General features: G+C 42.9%; 2 protein-coding genes across 3 annotated transcripts in view; one reads left to right on the forward strand and one right to left on the reverse strand.

The window, feature by feature from the left end:
• Positions 1-4,142: 4,142 nt before the first annotated feature.
• On the forward strand, positions 4,143-10,122 carry ddx23 (DEAD (Asp-Glu-Ala-Asp) box polypeptide 23). The gene is made up of 17 exons (XM_088408745.1): positions 4,143-4,228; positions 4,769-4,926; positions 5,059-5,172; positions 5,247-5,337; positions 5,784-5,849; positions 5,930-6,068; positions 6,155-6,288; positions 6,583-6,695; positions 6,837-6,980; positions 7,078-7,303; positions 7,452-7,597; positions 7,687-7,864; positions 8,236-8,478; positions 8,554-8,705; positions 8,805-8,913; positions 9,023-9,197; positions 9,534-10,122. Exons 2-17 carry the CDS (start codon positions 4,769-4,771, stop codon positions 9,755-9,757), a joined length of 2,412 nt encoding a protein of 803 aa, XP_088264871.1. The 5' UTR covers positions 4,143-4,228; the 3' UTR covers positions 9,758-10,122.
• Positions 10,123-10,382: 260 nt separating this feature from the next.
• Positions 10,383-18,127, reverse strand: part of LOC148427766 (voltage-dependent L-type calcium channel subunit beta-3-like) — a 13,349-nt gene continuing 5,604 nt past the window's right edge. The window contains exons 1-13 of one of the 2 annotated variants that reach the window (XM_088406305.1): positions 17,804-17,951; positions 17,614-17,733; positions 17,116-17,238; positions 16,923-17,038; positions 16,582-16,661; positions 16,470-16,489; positions 16,267-16,344; positions 16,099-16,157; positions 15,888-15,988; positions 15,650-15,801; positions 15,488-15,583; positions 14,453-14,623; positions 10,383-12,634 (exon numbers count right to left, since the gene is read on the reverse strand). In XM_088406305.1, the coding sequence (XP_088262431.1) occupies positions 12,221-12,634; positions 14,453-14,623; positions 15,488-15,583; positions 15,650-15,801; positions 15,888-15,988; positions 16,099-16,157; positions 16,267-16,344; positions 16,470-16,489; positions 16,582-16,661; positions 16,923-17,038; positions 17,116-17,238; positions 17,614-17,733; positions 17,804-17,872 (1,599 nt within the window). In that variant the 5' untranslated portion in view covers positions 17,873-17,951 and the 3' untranslated portion in view covers positions 10,383-12,220. Of the gene's footprint in view, positions 12,635-14,452; positions 14,624-15,487; positions 15,584-15,649; positions 15,802-15,887; positions 15,989-16,098; positions 16,158-16,266; positions 16,345-16,469; positions 16,490-16,581; positions 16,662-16,922; positions 17,039-17,115; positions 17,239-17,613; positions 17,734-17,803; positions 17,952-18,127 lie in introns of those variants that run through there. The other variant, XM_088406313.1, reaches the window with a different exon arrangement.

Genomic DNA, 18,127 nt, shown 5'->3' on the forward strand with positions numbered 1-18,127 from the left:
AAGGAATACATGAAGGCCTGATACATTTAAACTTAGGAGTGCATCAGTATTACATTTAAATTGCTTTATGTTTTTGTCAGGTTATTTTTAGATATGCACAATAATTCTGAAGGGCTTAACACAATGTACATATCAGAGTTGCATGCTGTTATATTGTTTTTTTGCATACTATTTATGATTTCTATAGATGGAATGTGATAGTCGTGGTATTACAGAGCTGAAAGAAGTCAAGCAAACCTCCCCACAAGCCCAAAGTACCAAATGCAAGGTTTGCAACTGGTCAGGTGAACGTTAAAATATTGGATTCAAAGATCATGAAATCACACAACTGAAGAAGAAGGAAAACATGTTTCAGCTCAAAAATGTTCAAACGCTTATTTTGGTCATTGCTTTTGTGTAATTCTTTTTTTTCTCTTAAATTTGCATGAAGGAAATCAAAATGTGTTGACAACACAGCTGATTAACGGACACAATTACAACCATGCCGGGAATGATTCAGGCACCAAAGCAGGTTTATTCATGACAACAAACCACACGTCTGACCAGTGCTGGAACAAACAATAATATTGGTTGTCAATTATTTTGTGAATTAATCAATGTACCAGAATTTTCAAAAAACATCTCTATATTTCCATGCCTTGAGTCAAAGACAGGACACTATCTTAAATGGACAAGAATGAATTATTCTTCGGTATGTTTAATGTCAGAAAACAAAATTAGCCAAAATCCCACAGTCGTCATTCGTCAGAAGCCCGTCCTCTTTCCGTCACTGTCGGTCAGACATTTTTTTTGAAGCCATATGAAATTGTAATCATCGGTTGTCAAGCTGTCGGTGTATTTTTCTCAACCTTCTGCCACCACTAGCGGGCGACATTTGACCTTTTTTTCTGGTCCGTCGTTCATCAGGCGCTGGTCTACTTCTGTTTGCACTCAGTTAATTAGGGAGTTATAGTAGGAAAAAAAAAACAACTTCTATCTTGCATTTCGTGGCCAAGAGCCAATCAGAGAAAGAATGCAAATTTGGTCTACACTAATTGGTTACTGGAAAACACATCCCAGAATGCTCATATCAGCAAGAAACTTGACACCAGGACTTAAAAAGGGAGCAGCTACAAATAAATCTCTGATAAAGTCAGCTGAGTTCTAGCTGTGAATGATAAGTAGTGACTCAAACCAACACAGTTTATTCAATCAACTGTACACGTTTCTCCACTGCTTGGTGGTACTGTAAAGTGACTACTGTCACATTGACTGCAGGCTGATTGCAGTTTGTATTATGAAGATGCAACAATATAGCAATTGAACATCCAAGTCAGTCGAATTATATTTCAGTAAGCAGTGGCTGACTGACGGACATCTGATCTGATGTCTGTCACGACAATTATAAAGACGGATGAAAATTGCAATTCTGGCATTTTTAATTCACCCTTTTTTTAAGCATTCCTGTCATTCATCGGTCCGTCGGCAAAACGGGCGTCCGTCGGCGACGGACTGTCCGTCAGTGCTAACGAAGTGCTCACCTCTGGAAAATGGACGCCACGCTTGCGTATCTCATTACCTCGTGAGTGCATCATCTCTCAGACATGGCTGTGTCGACAAATAAAAACACTCAGATGATGCAGTCTATTATGAAGAGACACACAGCAGCAGAAAGAGCAAGCGCAGGGTCTGATGGAGGTTTGCAACGCTATGCCGTCTGCTTACTGATTAGCTGTCTGCACTGACATATAGATCAAATTCCCTCACATCCCCTGCCAGTGCACATACATACAGAATAGAGAGCAGTGCCACAGCTGCACTGACAACTTCATAACTCCTATCTGCTTTGGGAACTGGGTAGGGGGTGTATCGGGCTCAGCTGGGGAGAAACAGACAATCTCCGGCGTGTCATTATGTGTTTCTGTCTCAGAGCCACTATTACGTCTATCCACAGGCTACAGTCAGCTATGGATGCCTGGATTTGTTCGGGTTGATTTGTAGTTATCTGAAAAGGCACAGAAAAGCCGCTTTGAATCTTTCCGAGAATTCCCTCTTCTAATGTAAACGTCTTTGCAACATTGCGGCTAAGCTTGCGCTTAGATTGTCTTTTAATATCCCACACCGAATGCGCAAACCCGAGTCATCCTTAACCACGAACCCGGATCTTTGCATTATTACTAACTAGATGGCTTCTGCTGCGATAGCCCCGTAATTGTTCTTTCTCACCATCAATTTCGGTCTGCCTGCACATTATTTGTTGTACGGGGCATTCATGCACACATGTGAAGTGGTGTATGAATGTGTGTCAAATGCGCTGTGTATACTAAGCAGTTGATGTCATCTGCTCTGCATATTTCCTTCCTCTCCTGTTCAGTGGGGTAAGGGCAGCATGTTTGTTGCCCTTCAGCCTGGGAATACTGTCAGCAAAAGCAAGACCCCTTGTGCGCATCTAAGCGGTGAAGAGTTTTCTCTGATACATAATGGATTAACACCCCTGAACTCATTATCCCCTATTGTTCACCTTCAACAAATCGAAACCTCCTCATACAGATGCACTCGCTTTGATGTTCCTGTGCCCATTTTGGCACACCCGCAGGGCACGTCAAGAGTGAGTGCTCTTCCAGTGCTTTAATTAGACGGTCTTGCTTGGCATCGGGGAGTACTAGGGGGAAGGGGAGCTGAAGCTGGGCCACAAGCGGTGCCTGGATTGGGGGTGGACTGCAGTTCGGCTTTTTGCCATCCTGTCATGTACCTTCAGCTAAATGTTTGCTGACGTGTGGCATGTTTGCCACATTACGTCTGTGTAGAAATGACTTCAGTTGGCATGATACAAAATTTCCAGTCGCCAATAGTCCAACATTGTCCAACTGTGACAAAAGTCCATGTTACATGTTTTATTTGAAATACCCTCACCTAAAAATATCGTATGTTTCCAGATAGGAGTGTATTAGTTCTCAAGAACATGGACTTCCCATGGTCTCATCTTGGAATCAAGGGCATTTTTACTCACTCTTGTCTCAGTCTCAGACAGGGCAGACTTGAGATTTTTTATCGAGACCAATCTAAACCACTATTTCTACCACTACTACTACTGTGATCGGTGAGAAATTGCATAATTTGTAAAAGTGAAAAAATTGCTTAGATTTGATATTTCTTTCATTGTATTGTTTCAAAAACAGAGCAGAATTAGTTTTTGAACCAAACATAAAAGTAATGCAACAAAAAAACAAAAGAAACTGGTAATTTTGTTAGGTTTTTTTTTTGGTGGGGGGGGGGGATTTTTCTTTTTCGTCTTGGTCTAGATACTCTCAAGTCTTGATAATGTCTTGGTCTCAGTTGGTATGTTCTTACTACAACACTTGAGCAGTGTTGAAATAGGAATTGACATTCTGAATTGAGATTCCTTTAAGTGCTTTCATGGTGCAACGTGGTGTAGCGTTGAAAACATGTTTGGAACATTTCTGATCATCTGTGCTTGTTCTTGCTTACCTTAGCGTCTGTCAAAAAGCCTCTCACACAGTAAAATACACACGCACACGCACACACACACACACACACATATATATATATATATATATATATATATATATATATATATATATATATATATATATATATATATATATATATATATATATATATATATATATATATATATATATATATATATATATATGACTTTTATACTATATTTAAAATCATGTTTTTTTTTCTTCTTGTGAACAGGTCTTTTCTTTTTTAGATAAATAAATGAAGTTACTAAGGTTAATAAATTGAGCAATGCTAGCCAAGCACTCTGAATTTTTTTTCACAAAAAATGCTTGGGGCTGGTGAAGTGTACAGTACTTGGTTGATAAAAGTATTTCATGGAGTGTAGCTCACACAAAAAATTTGAATCACTGAATAAACCATGGATTGTTTTTGAAATTGTTGGCACATACCTGATCAATAGACCACAAATTGGGCGTTATGAGTTTTCAGTTTCAGCATTACATACACGTTTCTTGTGAACGTTGCAAACAGTTGCCATCTAGTGGTTAAGATGTGCAGAAGCAGGACCATCATTTTAAACAGGCATTTAGGTGTTCATAAACATGGGGCTTCTTGCAGGGAAATGTAGTTTTGGATTGAGGTGGTCCTTCAGTACTACAATTCCCAAAAGTCCTTATTTATCGTTCTTGCATTTAACAAGATGGCGTCTGCTTGAAGCGTACATTAATCGCAAGTGTTTTGTTTACAAGTGGTCACGGTAAGCTAAAACTATTATTTTCAAGCACTCGATTTGAATATTAAACAAATAGCAAACCTTTGTGGTATTTCTGCTGCAGAATTTGCTCTTTCCAAAAGTGCTAATTGCTTCACAATCTTACCACAGGTGAAGTACATTTTGACAATGTGGTAATGAAAATCGGACAGAAATTGATATTTTACATGCGTTGTAGTTTTACATAACTCTTGTGATGCTTAAATGAAGTCCATGATCAGCAAAAACACATTTCACAAACACAATCTTATGCGTCTTATATTTCACGTTGTCACGCTGACCTGTTCATGTTGGTGTTACAGTTGAATTGTAACATGAGATTTGAAATTGTGACTACTGACGTTCTTGATGTTTATGTATATAATTTTCGGAGTGAATTTGTGCTCGCTTGGCACTAATGCGGTGTCTTTTGATAATGATTCATCAGTACGGGCTACAAAATATTGAGGAATGTTGTCTAATTTACTGTATTTTGGTACTAATGCAGCATGCTCAGGTATCTCCATTTTAACTTCATGCATCCAGATGGTAGCCGATTCTTCAGAGAAGAAAGATGCTGACTCCTCAGGGACCAAAGACAGAGAAAGGAAAAGAAGCCGCTCACGGGAAAGAGACCGAAAACAATCACCCACACGCAAACGGCGTAGATCTCGGGAACGCAATCGCTCAAAATCTGTTGAAAGGTACACGGATGCTAGAAAATGAGGGTTCCAGAGTTATAACAATTGAGAACCACTGCTCTCGAATGCGCTCACACGTTTAGTGCATGAATGTGGTTCATTTTGTCTACTCTTTTGCTTTTATTGTGGCTGTAGAGACCGTCGCATAAAAGACAGGGAAAAGGAACGTGACAGAGACAAAGATCGAGACAGAAGCCGAAAGGACCGAGACAGTCATCGACGTGACAAGGATCGCAGCCGGCGCTCCAGGTACGCAGACACTTGTTTGCACAACTTTGGGAAACCAAATAATTTTTAATGACATCTCACCTTTTCCAAACTAGTCTTTCGCCCAAATCAAAGGATGCTAAGCTGAAGACAGAGAAGGACATAAAACTGGAGGAAGAGCAAGATGACAAAAAGAAAAAAGAGAAGGTGAGGTCTGGCTGATGATTTTATACTGTAACCTGTTTTTAATGTTGAGGAAATAGCTATTGAGCAAAAACACTTTTTTAATGATATATTTTAGAGCTGTAGTTTCAAATCTATAATACAGTGATATTTTGGCTCAAGGTTGTCATACTGTCAAAATCTGATATTGGCCCCAGGCCTAGTTGGCTGTGAGAGCAGTGTGTTGCAGAATATTCATGTAATAAATACTCCTCGCCAATTGTGACAGCAGAATACTTCGAGACAAGATGTCAAGGCGTGATAGTGACTGGCGAGAATGACATACGTCAGCCTCGCTAATCGCCGGTAGTATTTGGCTTCTGGTGAGCCTTGAGATTTTTCCAAAGGATAGTGTGCGCCTTGTCTCAAAAAAGGTTGAAAAACTCTGCTGTAACCTTTACAAGTCTTAGACCTGTGTTCCTTCTTTTCAGGTGCAGCCATTATCTTTAGAGGAGCTTCTTGCCAAGAAGAAAGCAGAGGAAGAAGCAGAGGCAAAGGTCAGGAGTTTTCTTTTGAAAAAGAAAACAAAAAAGCTCATTTCTTATCTCACTTCTTTGTATCTTTTCCTTTATTCCAGCCAAAGTTCCTGTCAAAAGCAGAGCGAGAGGCAGAGGCTCTCAAGCGGCGGGAGCAAGAGATTGAGGAGAGGAGGAAACTGATGGAGGAGGAGCGGAAGAAGAGAAGGATTTTTCAAGAGATCGGACGAAAAATGCTAGGTTTATGTCATCCTTAGCTTCACTCCCTTACGGAGTTGTCAGTTCTATGCGTAGGTGTCAGTTCTAGGCGCTAATGTGTGTTGCAGAGGATCCACAAGAACGAGAGCGACGGGAACGACGAGAGCGGATAGAGCGGGAGAACAATGGGAACGAAGAGGACGATGGACGGCAAAAGATAAGAGAGGAAAAAGACAAAGGCAAAGAACTGCAGGCTATCAAGGTTGGTCATTTGTTACACTTCATGATACATTGTACCCTTTAATAACTGCTACCTAGCAGCCCAGTCCTATCTCGCGAGCAGCATTCTTTAAACAGGCAGAGGTGTTTGCGTCGTTTTTATACTTTATTACTTTACTTTTGTAGGAGTGCCTACTTTGCGGATTTCACTTTTCGCAGGGGGTTTTCGAGAAAAACGAGGGATCGCAATCAGCTACAGGCTCTACCTATCGGAATTGGGAATTCAGACCTGCGGTTGGAATCCAGTTAAAAAACAAAATGAAACATTTTTTTGCAGGAACGTTACTTGGGCGGAGTAAAGAAACGCCGCCGAACACGTCACTTGAATGACAGGAAGTTTGTTTTTGAGTGGGATGCTTCCGAAGACACATCAGTCGACTACAACCCCATGTAAGTCAAATTCCCACACTGTACCTTAAGCTCTGGCCAAAATGCTTTGAAAAATATGGTTGTCAAACCAAGCCTTGCGAGGTGTTGCTCTGTGAACCTCAGTCAGTCAGTGACCGACAGCTATTGTGTATCACGCTGCAGATACAAAGAAAAACATTCGGTGCAACTCTATGGACGTGGCTTCATCGCTGGCATAGACCTCAAGCAGCAGAAACGAGAGCAGTCACGTTTTTATGGTGACTTGATGGAGAAAAGGCGTACAATGGAGGAGAAGGAGCAGGAAGAGTGAGTATCCAATTTGGAAGGACCTGCCATCCCACCACCGACTTCGCTCGCTCCAATTCACCCTCTGTCTGGGCACTGTGCTACCTGTGTTCATCAGGACCAGACTTAAGAAGATGCGCAAGAAAGAAGCCAAGCAGCGCTGGGACGACAGACACTGGTCTCAGAAGAAGCTGGATGAGATGACCGACAGAGACTGGAGAATCTTCCGCGAGGACTACAGCATCACCACAAAGGGTGGCAAGATCCCCAACCCCATCAGAAACTGGAAGGAGTACCAGCTGCCAGCACACATCCTGGAGGTCATTGACAAATGCGGCTACAAGGTCAGCATGTCAGCCAACGATAAAATATACTGTAGACTTGTGCCATGTCATGTGTTTCACTCCTCTGGAGCGATGCTAATTTGCGATCATGCATGGTCTTTGTTGAGCTCATTTACCATGATCAATTTCTTTTCTTTATAATATCCAGGATCCAACCCCGATTCAGAGACAGGCCATTCCTATCGGCTTACAGAACCGCGACATCATCGGTGTGGCTGAGACCGGTAGCGGTAAAACGGCTGCTTTCCTCATCCCGCTGCTCGTCTGGATCACGACCCTTCCAAAGATTGACAGGTGATGCCATGCATGCTGAAGTGACTCGCTTGCCTGCCTGTCTGTCGCTCTATTTTACATTCGCCATGGCATGCATCTTCCCGCTGCAGGATCGAGGATTCGGACCAGGGTCCTTATGCTGTGATCCTGGCCCCGACTCGTGAGTTAGCGCAGCAGATCGAGGAGGAAACTATCAAGTTTGGTAAACCTCTCGGCATCCGTACCGTGGCTGTTATTGGAGGTATCTCCAGAGAGGACCAGGGCTTCCGTCTCAGGATGGGGTGCGAGGTGAGATGTCGCCGCCCTCTCTCTTTTGTCTTGTGGGCAAAGGTATAATAACTTGCAAGTCTCACTTTGTTAGATATTCAGAAAATATAAGAGAAAATACACTTTTCTGTAGTCAAATTCATTCAGATACATTTGATTGAAATTAAAGTGGGGGTTTAAAATTAATAACTGCCTAAATATTGCACTTTGTCCCTTTTATGAATGCTGGCTCTTGTTGGTTTCCTGACAATCTACTGTAGCTACTGGTAACTTGTTTGCTATGCAGCCGTAAAAAACATGCCGGAAACATGGATTCATCGAGATTGTTACATGAAACTGCTATTATTTTGAACATTACTGTACAATACACCGACTACCACTTAATTTCACAGATTGTTATCGCCACCCCCGGTCGTCTGATCGATGTACTGGAGAATCGCTACCTGGTCCTCGGTCGTTGCACTTATGTGGTCCTGGACGAAGCCGATCGTATGATTGATATGGGCTTTGAGCCTGACGTCCAAAAGATTCTGGAGTATATCCCGGTGACCAATCAAAAACCTGACACGGAAGAAGCTGAGGACCCTGAGAAAATGACCATGAACTTTGAGTCCGGGAAACATAAATACAGACAAGTATGTTCATTCCCATTGGGGCGTCCCAGCGCTTGTTTCTGTTCCCCCGTGGACTATTTGATTGTTGCTTTGCAGACCGTCATGTTCACGGCAACCATGCCTCCCGCTGTGGAGAGACTGGCAAGGAGCTACCTGCGTCGAGCCGCAGTGGTGTACATCGGGTCCGCGGGCAAACCCCACGAGAGAGTGGAACAGAAAGTGGTGCTCATGTCCGAGGGAGAGAAAAGGTGGGACTCAGGAATCGTGGCGCAAGCATCCACCATCCTATTTGCTCCCAGAAAGGGATTTTCTGACACTTGTGTGGCCACGTGATTGTTGTGCTGCAGGAAGAAACTGCTGGAGGTGTTGGCGCATGGTTTTGAGCCCCCCATCATTATTTTTGTCAACCAGAAGAAAGGTTGCGATGTGCTGGCTAAATCCTTGGAGAAGATGGGAGTAAGTCATTGTGGATTATTAAACCTTTGGAAGAGTTTCATACCATTCCATCTTGATTTTTAGCTGTTGTCAGTTGTAGTAAGTGATGTGCCACAATCTCTTTTCACAGTACAACGCTTGCACGCTGCACGGTGGCAAAGGTCAGGAGCAAAGAGAGTTTGCGCTCTCCAACCTCAAGGCGGGTGCCAAAGACATCCTGGTGGCAACAGACGTGGCCGGTCGAGGTATTGACATCCAGGACGTGTCCATGGTCATCAACTATGACATGGCCAAGAACATTGAGGGTAAGCATCTCCGTGTCGTTGTCTTTCCCTCAAGTCAAACCATTTCTTAGTACCAGGTATACTAAATGAATCTATTGCATAAATGTGTATTTTGTTTTTTTTAATTTGGTGGCCGCACATACTTTTTTTCTGTTTGAGTCAATACGGTGTGAATGGAAGTCCATCACAGTCCATTTGTCGCGTCGTAAACATCAATCATGGACTAGAAATTAGCCTACTAACTTAAAAAAAAAAAAATGAACTGCACAGCACACTCCTTTTGGAGATTCCTTTTATTGAATTTCTGCGCATGTTGTTGTACCACTGGAGTAACATTCTATTGGCTGTCCCTCGCAGATTATATCCATCGTATCGGCCGTACGGGTCGTGCCGGTAAGAGCGGCGTGGCCATGACCTTCCTCACCAAGGAGGACTCTGCTGTGTTCTACGACTTGAAGCAGGCCATCCTGGAGAGTCCCGTGTCCACATGCCCGCCAGAGTTGGCTAACCACCCGGACGCACAACACAAACCTGGAACCATCTTGACCAAGAAGCGGAGAGAGGAGACAATCTTTGCTTGAACATGGCAAAAGGACTTGCCTTTTTTTTTTTTTTTTTTAACTCGTTTAAAATTTGGTAACTTAGAACATGTCTTGAGTATTCTGTTCACATGATCAAAAACCGAAATCATCCTCTTGATGATTCACGCATATGTTCGAAAGATCGTCATCGGCAGTGCTGGAAAAAATGTCAGATCATGGCAAGAACTGTAGTTGATTTATTTTCCCCTCTCCTAATTGACTATATATGGACTTTGTGGCAAGTCGTTTTTTTTTCTGGTCTTTCTTTGAAGAATTACAGTATACAATGTAATGCAACATTTTAACTAAAAACCTTTGTATGAAAACAATATTGTCAGTCTTGTGATTAAACCATCAGCAACCTTCTGGGTTTTTTTTTTTGTTCTCCATAAAAGTGCTGAACATTTGTTGAAAAATGTAAATAGTAGTAAATGGAGAGCCTTTAGTGCCTGACTGATTTTTTTAGGCAGATGCTGGCAGAAAAAAAAATATTCATAATATATATATATATATATATATATATATATATATATATATATATGAGATATATTCATAATATATTCATAATATACATCTTTTGGCATGAAGTAATAGGCCTAATAAGGCAAAAAATATACGAAAACAATTGAAGTACATAAAATGTGTTTTATTTTGTTGGTCATATTTTTTTTGTATTTAAATCTATTTTTCTCAAATAGAAAGCATTCTTTACAGCATCAAGCAGGAAATGTCTCGACTTTGTACAGCTTTTGATCAGGAGCGGGAAGAGGCGTTTTGTGTCACGCTAGCACACTTGACAGATAATAGTGTGGTGGATACACGGTTAGAATTAGTGCAGTTATTGCATTACAAAGCAACCATCCCGAAAAAGTAGTGCAATTTTTACATTTTCTTTTGTTTTGTTTTTTTTTCTTACTCACACTAAAAAGTAAGTCGAGAATGATGTAAGGCGTTTGTTTCATTTTCAATGTTAGGCCTAGTATTGCATACAGAATAAGACATAGTAAACGAAACGATACCCTCGTAAAAATTGTGCTTGATAAATTGGAACTAAACTTCAACCGCTTCATCAGTTGTTTAATCATTGGTCCACTCTGGCAAAATAGAATGCAAATAGTTAATTGCAGAACTAAGACATGCAGGACATCAGTCATCAATCTGATCTGGAGACAGTTTTCAGTGAAGGGCCTTCAAAGCACGACAAGGTTGCTCAAGGTGAACTTGTCGGAGTAAGAGTGCTGTTAGTTCTACGTGGAGAAGAAAACTGCCCCAAAGACGACTATCACTGCAAGACAACGGGCAGAACCAGAAACGATACATTAGCAAAATACTTAACGGTAAAAATCAAAATTCATGCAGCACTTGCATAGGTTTTTTTTTTTTTCCTCTCAATCATGCTTTATCAGGGTTTTTTTCCTCTTCAAAATATACTGTACATACAACACTAGATACATGTGCGACATAGAAGCAGTAACCAAGTGATTCCTAAGTCAGCTGGTATGGACCCTGTGATGCTCGCTGGCTGAGGGCGCAATTTAACGACGGCATTATGTCATGCCACGGGCAGGAGCTACAGCTGCGAGTCCTGCGCCACATGCTTGTCACGTGGAGCTGAGGGACACCTGAGGGTCGGCCAGGGTAAAACTGCAGTACACAAAGTGAGCGCAATGATTAATGAGATAGAAGCGTGGAGATGCTACAATCAAAGAACGTGCTACAATCAGATGACGGGGTGGTTCCGAGGCACCCCGAGGCATGCAAACGTACATTCTGGAAAGCCGCCGTGGAGCAGCGTCTTCTTCATGTATGGGAAGGGGCACCAACAATCCATTTTGGGGTTTTTTTGTTTTTGTTTTCAAACGTTTACATTCTCTTTGCCCGTCAGCTTTTTCGAGGTGTTAGCGAGCGATTGCGCAATAGCGGCGCGCGAGAGAGGTGCGCCGGCGGTGACGCGGACATTGACTGACTGCAGCTTCACACTTGCAATGTGCCATTTCCCAAGTTCAAAAATGAGAAACCTCGGGTGGCAGCGCGTATCAGGGAGAAGCGACCAAATCATAAAGCGACGTAACATAGGCGGGTGCCCGTTCATATTTACATGATCCGAAAATACATTGGTATCTCCCATCTACGTATTCAACAGTAAACATTCCTACATGAGTTTCGTCGTAAAGATCATTCAGCTCCCGTTCTGGCGTCAATGTGCAAATAGTCTCAAAAGTATCATACTCTAGTCACACATGCAACAGTAAAGAGACCTAAACGTGTTTTGCTCAAAGGCCAATATACTGTATCTGGAGACATCCTCCGATAGAGAGAACCACAGGCAAAGCGGTGCAAGTTTGCCTAAAGACATCTCATCGCGGAGTAGCCCTGTTGCCAATCCGGCCCAAGATGTCAAAACGCCCCCTCGCTGGAGAAAAAAGGCGATGCTCTAAAAATAGACCTGGACTTATGGATTTATCAGTAGGTGTCTCGAGGCCAAGGGCGGCTGCGCTGACGGTTGTTCCTCTGGTTGTGACCCTGCTGGGCTTCACTTTGAAGCAGCCTGTCCTGTGACTCGTGGCTGTTGGCATTGTGCCCGCCGGCGCGCCCGCGGTGGGCGGGGTACATGCCCCCGTACGAGCGGCCGCGGCAAGGAGAGGCATACTCGTCGTCCTCCTCCTCCTCCTCCTCCTCCTCATCTTCCTCTGCTCCCCGCTGACACGGGCTCGCCCTCTGGCCGTGAGACAGGGAGTCGCTGGCCTCATCCGACGGCATGAGACTGTCCTGTTCCAAGGGGGAGACGGCCTCCTCTCCCGCCTCTTCCTCCTCTTCCCCCTCCTGCTCCTCAGCCTCCATTTCTACCGCCTCACTAGGCTGCGGCTGGTTCTTGTTCTGGAGGGGCATAAGGAAGGTGACGAACGTGGCACGGCCTCGCACAAGTGGCCTCACATTTCCTGCTCGTCGCGGCACGTGTGGGGACGTCAAAGGTGTGGTGGATGCAAACAGAGAAGGATGACAAAAGAATGCAAACACCACGTGAAGAAGGACTTACTTAATGCTACTTTGAATGCCCGCAGTGAAGGCTTACGGAGACGAATAAAAACAGTAGTACATGCGTCTTAAGTGTAGTGCTGCAAAACCTTTTTGGGGTTCGTTTGATGCCAACGATTGGGTGCAAACGGTCATTTTAGCCTAGTGAAACCATTCATTTGTGATGATATTGAGAGAAAGATACATTTCAAGTCCCTATTTTAGATGACACCAGACTATGGACTTTGTTCAGAGCATGACTGTGAGTGATAAAATTGTATTTGCGACAGGCTCAGGCAAGAGGCCTTGCGTCAAAATATGTATTTTGGCGCATGGGAAAAACATACTGACGTCAAACAATCAAAGTGTTGAAAGACCGCAACAAAGTGAATTCCAATAGAAGGGCATAGCTGAGATTTAAAAGCTTTAAAAGCTGCGAAAGTTTGACCTTTCAACAGATGAGTCGGGGATAAAGTGGTGATTTGATTCGGCCACGACTCCAAAACAACTGTGAAGATCCCGTTAGGGGTCCTGTTTGATGTTTTATTATTGACATGCAGGTGTGTGTGTTTGAATGAAGTCACATTACCCCATTGGGAAATTTGATTTGGGATTATGTGTCACAAGATTGTCACTTGCTGTGGCTTGTGACAAAAGAGTTTATCGACACTGTATTTGATCATGAATGTAATATCTCATGTCACAAAATAGAAAACGAAAAAGTTTTGATGGTTCATCACTTTTTTCTTCATTCAAGCTAATACAAAAGGAACACGCCAACACTTTATACTGTACACGTTGTCTAGTATATACAGTATGAGTCACTTCAACACTTCATCTATGATCTGCGCACATCATGGTCCAGTTGGAGGACCAAACGCGATGGTCTTTTCAACTTCAAGATTAACAGGTTCTATATTGGACTTTATTTTCATTTCATTTATTTTTAAACTTGTAAATTTAAGTGGTGATTGACAAGTTTTGTTAGAGAATAATAAGTCATTTTCATCTTGGTGTTCACAAAGTTTTGTCCGTGTGCACACATTGTTACAACAACGAAAATGCCAGTCAAATGGTGGAGTTGGAGAGAATGGGGAGGCTGTATGGCATACGTGTTAGTGTATTCTACTCATAGTGTATTGTGCTCTTATTACTAATGTCGTGTAACAGGAAGTACACACATTCCCGGTAACGTCATGTGCCACTCAGAGGACAGGCACAATTACGTGGCATGCGAGGAAACGGATCAACAGACAAGAAGGGGGGGATGAAGAGATTCTGTCAAATGACACACATTTGGCCAATATAGGCTCCATGACCGTGTGTCATTCATTGCAGTGAATTCAGTATTGATTCACTTGAGACCGTCAGCTCAAGGAGAGGAGGAAGGATGCGGCGCACGAATAAAACACTGTCATCCCCATTTTAGGCACAAGTGTTAATAGGCGTGTGTCGTATAGTATATACCCCACTACTCACCCCAGCTGGTTAAGCCATCACTCAATTAATTCCTGTATTTCAGAAAATGTTAAGCATGGATGAGTGAGAGGACACACAAGCGAAGAAGACATTCATATCAAAAACACACAGGTGAGAATCGCGAGACGTTGAAAACGACGACAACATAATAAAACACAGGTCTCCGCGGGTCACTGCCGAGACCGGCGAAGGGCAGCTCACCTGGAGGCTGGAGATGGCCGATGGCGGGGTCATCAGACTCTGCTCTAAAAGAGGATTGAGAGGCGAGGTGCCTGGGAGATGAGTGGCCCGCCAGTATATCTCCAGGTATTCAGCCAAATGTTCACAAGCATCCTCCAACTGGTTTTCATCCAAAATGACATCAAACAAATCCTACGGGCGAAAGGGCAACTTGGAAAAGGCAGCATATGATTTAAATAGGAGCCACGGGTACTTTTGTGAAAAAAGAAAAAAAAAAATAATCAGGCAATCACTGAATTCTCAACAACCATTCATTACCTAATTACTGACTACTGTATACCCATTTTTCATTGCGCTCAAGTGGTAACGTGCGTTCAGCTGCTCAGCCGTGGGCAGTTTGGGTTGGTGCTCATGTTTTCCTGGTTTCTGCAGCATGTACCTTGCTTGACATCAATGTGATTTTTTTCCCCCGTGCCTGACAATCAACTTTTGCCTAGCCCTTCTGTTCTATCAACACTGGCTCTTTGTTGTAATTGACGCCTTTCATGGTCCTGTTTCCATCCGTTACTTTTTAGATCGTCGATTTACTTGTCAACTTGGTGTGTAATTCCCACCCTTCTCTTGAGTCGGTAAAATGATTACCGTATTTAATTCCTGCTTGCCCTGCTATGCCTTGTGCGTTTTGGCACAGCCACCACTCATCTTGAATACATGCAAGGCATTCTGGGAAGGATGACTTTTAGGATTATTTTGTGATTATCAAGACATTTATTTGTAGGCGTTAAGACATATAAAAACAACTATAAGTTCTGTCTTCAAGCATTTATGTTGGATGAATTCTGAAATACTCCAACTAAATACAGTAGTAATCGAAACAACCTTGAATGGGTGCTATTTGTTTATGCACAAGATTGCCGTCCATTCATTCATATTCTCTTTTACTTGTTCTCATTGGGGTCAACTCCAGACTGTACATCATACAAATGGTAAATATTTTACCAGCCTGGAGATTGAAGCTCATTCAAATACTCGGACAGGAAATGATAGTTGACTTACGGGGGGGCACTGAGAGAGTTTGTCTGCGGCCATCATCTGCACATTCAAGTGCTTGCTCTGAGACTTTCCCCTGGACTTGATAAGCCTCTGCAGCACCTAAGGGGAGCCAAAAGGACAATTTGTCGACATGGCGCAGAAACGGACAGTTATTGTAGATGATACCTTTGGTGAGGAGACTTTAACGTAGACAACGATAGGTGCGAGGGAGGTTTTGGCAAGCTGCGCGGGATGGTTGATGGTGTCCGCATCCAGAACCACCAGCTGCAGTGTTTTGGCAAGTTCAAATATCCTCTCAATCTCGCTCTGAACCTCCGCTGTGTAAATCACAAACACTTTTCAAGTTCAACTATTGAACTCCTATCCATCCAAAAGTATCCTGTTTTGTTCATGTGACTTTTACCCAAACTGGAGCGAGTGTTGGACCTCTCCATTATAGGTCTTTTATTGAGGACGGACCTTTTAGCTAGGGACAAGTCGGCAGTGACACGGGTGATAGAGATTCTGTAGTATTAGTGAACACGGGGGGGAAAACATAGTCATACAAATATTTGCAGCTCTTTAAAAAAAAAATTGAGATACAGACAATGATAAATTCTCTCATGTCTACTGACCTTCCTTCAAATCTGTGTTTGAGGAAGTCAAATAGGGCTTTCTGCATCATATCTGTAACCTGTGTATAAGAGAGAAGAAACTAACATTTGATGTAATGACTGTATGGAAGAGTAAATAAAGAAGTGATCGTTTTAGTGGAAAGTGTTTGTGTGACCATTAGCACTGACCTCATAACCCTTGAGTGACGGTCCCACGAGCACAACCGGCCTCATGGACGGCACGACATCGTATGGAGGGACATGTTCCTGCCACACACAAGGCAAGGCGAAGGGTTTAAGAGGTATGAAGGGGGGCGAACTAGGATTGGCCATAGGCAATTGGGGAGAAGACAACCACAGCAAATGTCAAAAACCAGACTGAGTAACACTACCTGTTTTTGCTTCTGTTTAGCTTGTGAAAATAAAAAAAAGGTGAGTTGAGTTGAAGTTGATTCAAATAAATGCCGGCCAGTCTGATCAGCGGGCTGCTTTTGTAATACTTACATTCACCTGCAGATGGTGGTGCGGTCCTCCAGTTGCCAGTCACCATGTCTCCTAAACTGGAGGAATTACCCCCTGTTTTCCTGCAGTCCCGAATCAAAATATTACATAAACTCCCAGTAGAGGTAAAACGCTCGTATACTGATGCCGCTAACTGATTAACACATTCTATTCGTATTCCTTAACGTTGTTTATGATGCAGAGCGGCCAATCTAGTTTGTTTGCCTCAAAAAGGCTTATTTATTATAACATTTATTGTAATTTAGTAGCAATCGTAACCCATCCTGTGTCATTAACAAAAAGCTGATTTTGATTTAAATAAGCCGACACAAGGCAAAGTGTACCTCTGTTTCTGCTCTTGCTTGAGTCTCATTGCCTCCAGCCGCAGCGGGCTGGGGATGAAAGCGATGTCACCTCCCTCTTTGACGAGGCGGCCGATCCACCAGTCATTGCTGTACTTCTGTTACATGGGCGACTGTTTTAGCATAACACAGATGTGTGCGGTTTAAACAAAAAGGAAGCGTTTCAGTCACTCACTTCTTTGATGTGCAGGAAGTCTTTGGCATCAAAGTTGACTGCAGCTCCTTGTACAGGGCAATCCTCATCCAGAGCTCCACAGTAACTCACATTTGTCTTGACTGCAAACGCCACAGGTTTGGACTTGACCCCCCCCCCCAAAAAAAAAAGAAAAGAAAAGAAAAAAAAGACATAAATTAGTTTCTTATCTGATTGGCTTTAGGCACTAGTGATAACATGGATTTCCAGTATATCGCTTTTTAATAGCCTGGCCTTCATTTGTCCATAGCTAAAAAATAAAATAATACTGAAACAAGCAAGTGTTGAACACTCAAAATTACTGCACATGTAACCTTTTTGTAACTGTTAGGTTGCAGCGTGCTTACCAAAAAAAGAAGTGACTAAATAGCAAAATACATACCTACCGCAACAAAAATTGAGCAAAAGGTAACCCAATAATAATTAATAGTCATGAATAGAACAAATTATATCCTGGCACGAACTAATTTGAAATCCTACCTTAGCCCTGTCGAGCTGAAGCTGCGCCTGGCGCTCGGCTTCACGCCGATACGCCTCACGATCCTCCTCTGCTGACAGGTCGGAATCCGACGGTCTACTGGTATAGGAATCAGCCGACCCCTGACAAGACAGCGCGAGGAAATAAAATAATCTTTATGCGGCATTCATTTCCTTATTTGCATTGTCGCACCAGAGCTAGTGTTCTGTGGTTTTTGCTGCTGTTCCATTGCAGTTGTCTGTTCACCCCCAAAATGCTCATGAGGGAGCGTGTACATACGTATGTACAACACAATGTGCCTACTCTCCCACACCCGCCATCCTCTGGAAGACCAAATATAGCACAAAGGAGGAAACAGCTTCCTCTTCTCGCCTGCTTGGCCCCATTCCATCCCATCATCCCCCACAGTGCAGCACATATACATCCATTTTTGCCTTGTTTATTCTCCAAAGACATCCTCATTAGCAAAATATATGCCTCCCATCATTTTTCTCTCCTAGCGGTTTACGGACACGT

This window comes from Hippichthys cyanospilos, chromosome 2, assembly GCF_059441005.1.
Source record: "Hippichthys cyanospilos isolate Australia breed blue-spotted pipefish chromosome 2, RoL_Hcya_1.0, whole genome shotgun sequence".
Taxonomy (NCBI): domain Eukaryota; kingdom Metazoa; phylum Chordata; class Actinopteri; order Syngnathiformes; family Syngnathidae; genus Hippichthys; species Hippichthys cyanospilos.